The sequence below is a fragment of the Anoplopoma fimbria genome, chromosome 13 (assembly GCF_027596085.1).
Source record: "Anoplopoma fimbria isolate UVic2021 breed Golden Eagle Sablefish chromosome 13, Afim_UVic_2022, whole genome shotgun sequence".
Classification (NCBI taxonomy): domain Eukaryota; kingdom Metazoa; phylum Chordata; class Actinopteri; order Perciformes; family Anoplopomatidae; genus Anoplopoma; species Anoplopoma fimbria.
In genome coordinates, this window is record NC_072461.1 from 28,603,504 (window position 1) to 28,606,003 (window position 2,500).

General features: G+C 43.4%; 1 protein-coding gene and 2 non-coding genes across 3 annotated transcripts in view; 1 reads left to right on the top strand and 2 right to left on the bottom strand.

Moving 5' to 3' along the window:
- cntrl (centriolin) overlaps positions 1 to 2,500 on the bottom strand; it is a 53,116-nt gene that overhangs the window by 15,894 nt on the left and 34,722 nt on the right. Inside the window, 1 exon segment of the mRNA XM_054611655.1 lies at positions 122 to 275. Coding sequence (XP_054467630.1) covers positions 122 to 275 — 154 coding nt within the window.
- On the bottom strand, positions 815 to 887 carry trnaa-agc (transfer RNA alanine (anticodon AGC)). The gene has a single exon. It is a non-coding gene; the product is annotated as a tRNA-Ala (tRNA).
- Positions 1,236 to 1,308, top strand: trnaa-agc (transfer RNA alanine (anticodon AGC)). Its single transcript has one exon. It is a non-coding gene; the product is annotated as a tRNA-Ala (tRNA).

The window sequence follows — 2,500 nt, forward strand, 5'->3', positions numbered from 1 at the left end:
GGAGATGAAACAAGGAGAGGAGAGAAGAGGAGTTATATTATATAACTTTGTCTAACTCTGACAGCCTATCACAGGGCTCCAGTTTGAGAGAGCCTCTGTGATTGGTCGGCGGTCTCCTCACCGTCGGTCAGCTGTTGCTCCAGCTCTTTGATCTCCTGCGTCTCCATGGCGATGCGTGACAGCATGTCGTCGAGGCGACCCTCCAGCTCGCTCTGCCTCCCGCTCATCCTGTCCAACAGCTGCCTCCGGCTGGACAGCCGGGAGGTCACATGGGCCTGAGAGAGAGAGACGTCAGCCAATCAGAGCAGGTCACAGGACGCTGCTCTCCTATTGGTCACTTTTCATTATATCAGACTATTATGGGGTGTCTTAAAAGGCCAGTCTGAGGGGTTCTGAAGATACTCGACTATCTGACAAGCAGTACTGAAGGAGAACACTCACAGCTTAATGAGCAGGTGCATTATGGGAAACGTAGGATCCAGTGGTTTTGGCTGATAACACTTCTGTGCTGTCGTTACAGAAGGTTCAGCTTTAACTTTGTAACAGGGAATATTTTAAATGGCTTTATTTCTTTTTAATCTCATCTCTTTATTTTAAAAATGAAACTTACACATTTGAGGAAGCAATGAGTTCAAACATGTCCAGCAGAGTCTTGCTTTAGCTCACTGGAGTTACATCTGAAACGTGTGGGATCAAGACGTTGACTGTTTTCTGTTCTGATGCAGTGAAAGGACACTGAAGCTTCTGTCCGGCACACGTTCACATGTAGAAACCTGATATACTGTTCATACTGAAGAAGGAGTTAAAAGTCTTGTGGAGAATGCGGGCATCGATCCCGCTACCTCTCGCATGCTAAGCGAGCGCTCTACCATTTGAGCTAATTCCCCTCTGAGCCACGGAGGCACTCCACTGAGGAAATGACCTTTGACCCTCAGACGCAGTCCTCTCTACTCCTCTCTCCTTTACTCAAAGACAAACACCTCCTCTAAAAGTTGTTGGTTCAGTTGAGGAACTCTTCCGTTACATAAATACTTCAAATATGAGACTTCAAAAGATAAAATATGTGAATGGAAGCTCATCTACAGCAGAGGAGCTTTCTTTCCTTTTCCTGAAACACACAATCATCATTAGAAGTCTGAGTAACTGTGGTTAAAACGTATTTCAAGTGTTTGTAACAGAGATAAAGACATCCTCAGAGGGTCAAAGGTCAGATTTAACAGCTCTGGGGTCTCAGAGGGGAATTAGCTCAAATGGTAGAGCGCTCGCTTAGCATGCGAGAGGTAGCGGGATCGATGCCCGCATTCTCCACAAGACTTTTGGCTCCTCCTCCTCTGTCTCAGCCTGTCATCTGGTATCAGTACTATAAATAGTATTCAGAGGAAAAGTAAAAATACCTCAGTGTGACATGAGAGACTTCATAACCATAAGTCACACATTGATCTATAACGTGCTATATTATTACTGATTTACATTATTGATTCTTAGTAGGTCTGATATGTAAGTATTGTAGGAGTAATGCAGGAGTAATGTAGGAGTAATGCATGAGTATTGTAGGAGTAATGCATGAGTATTGTAGGGGTATTGTAGGGGTATTGTAGGAGTAATGCAGGAGTATTGTAGGGGTATTGTAGGAGTAATGCAGGAGTATTGTAGGAGTAATGTAGGAGTATTGTAGGAGTAATGTAGGAGTATTGTAGGAGTAATGTAGGAGTAATGTGGAGTATTGGGAGTATTGTAGGAGTAGGAGTAATGTATTGTAGGAGTAGTAGGAGTATTGTAGGAGTAATGTAGGAGTATTGTAGGAGTAATGTAGGAGTATTGTAGGAGTAATGTAGGAGTATTGTAGGAGTAATGTAGGAGTATTGTAGGAGTAATGCAGGTGTTTCTGATATAATGTGTGACCTGCCTGTAAACTTAACGGATATTAAATCAGTGGTTCAAATCCTCTGTGTATCAAGTTCAACTCAGGGGTTTGAAAGAACAAATATACTGAATATAAGAATATAAAAGAAATACTTTTCTGATGTTTATGTGCTCCTGGATAACTGGACTTTCATTGGACTATAAAAAGGTTAGTTTAACAAAAACAAGGAGATGAAACAAGAGAGGAGAGGAGGAGGAGGAGGACAGAAAAGATGGAGAAGGAGAGGAGGAGGAGGAGGAAAGGAAACATAAGAAGAGGAGAGGAGAAGAGTAAGAGGAGAGGAAACAAGAGAGGAGAGGAGGAGGAGGACAGAAAACATAGAAAAGGAGAGGAGGAAAAGGAAAGGAGACATAAGACGAGGAGGAGAAGAGGAAACTAGAGAGACGAGGAGGAGGAGGTTCTATGAAGCTCTGAAGTTTAGTGATGACTGAAGGTCGCGGCCTTTGGAGGGAGAGAGACACAACCTCAGACTGCACTAAGAGTCGCTGTGACTTCTCTCTGTGGTTGTGGAGGTTATGAAGCCATCTTGGAATATGACCATCGCCATGTTGTTTGTTTGAACCGTACGAGCGACGT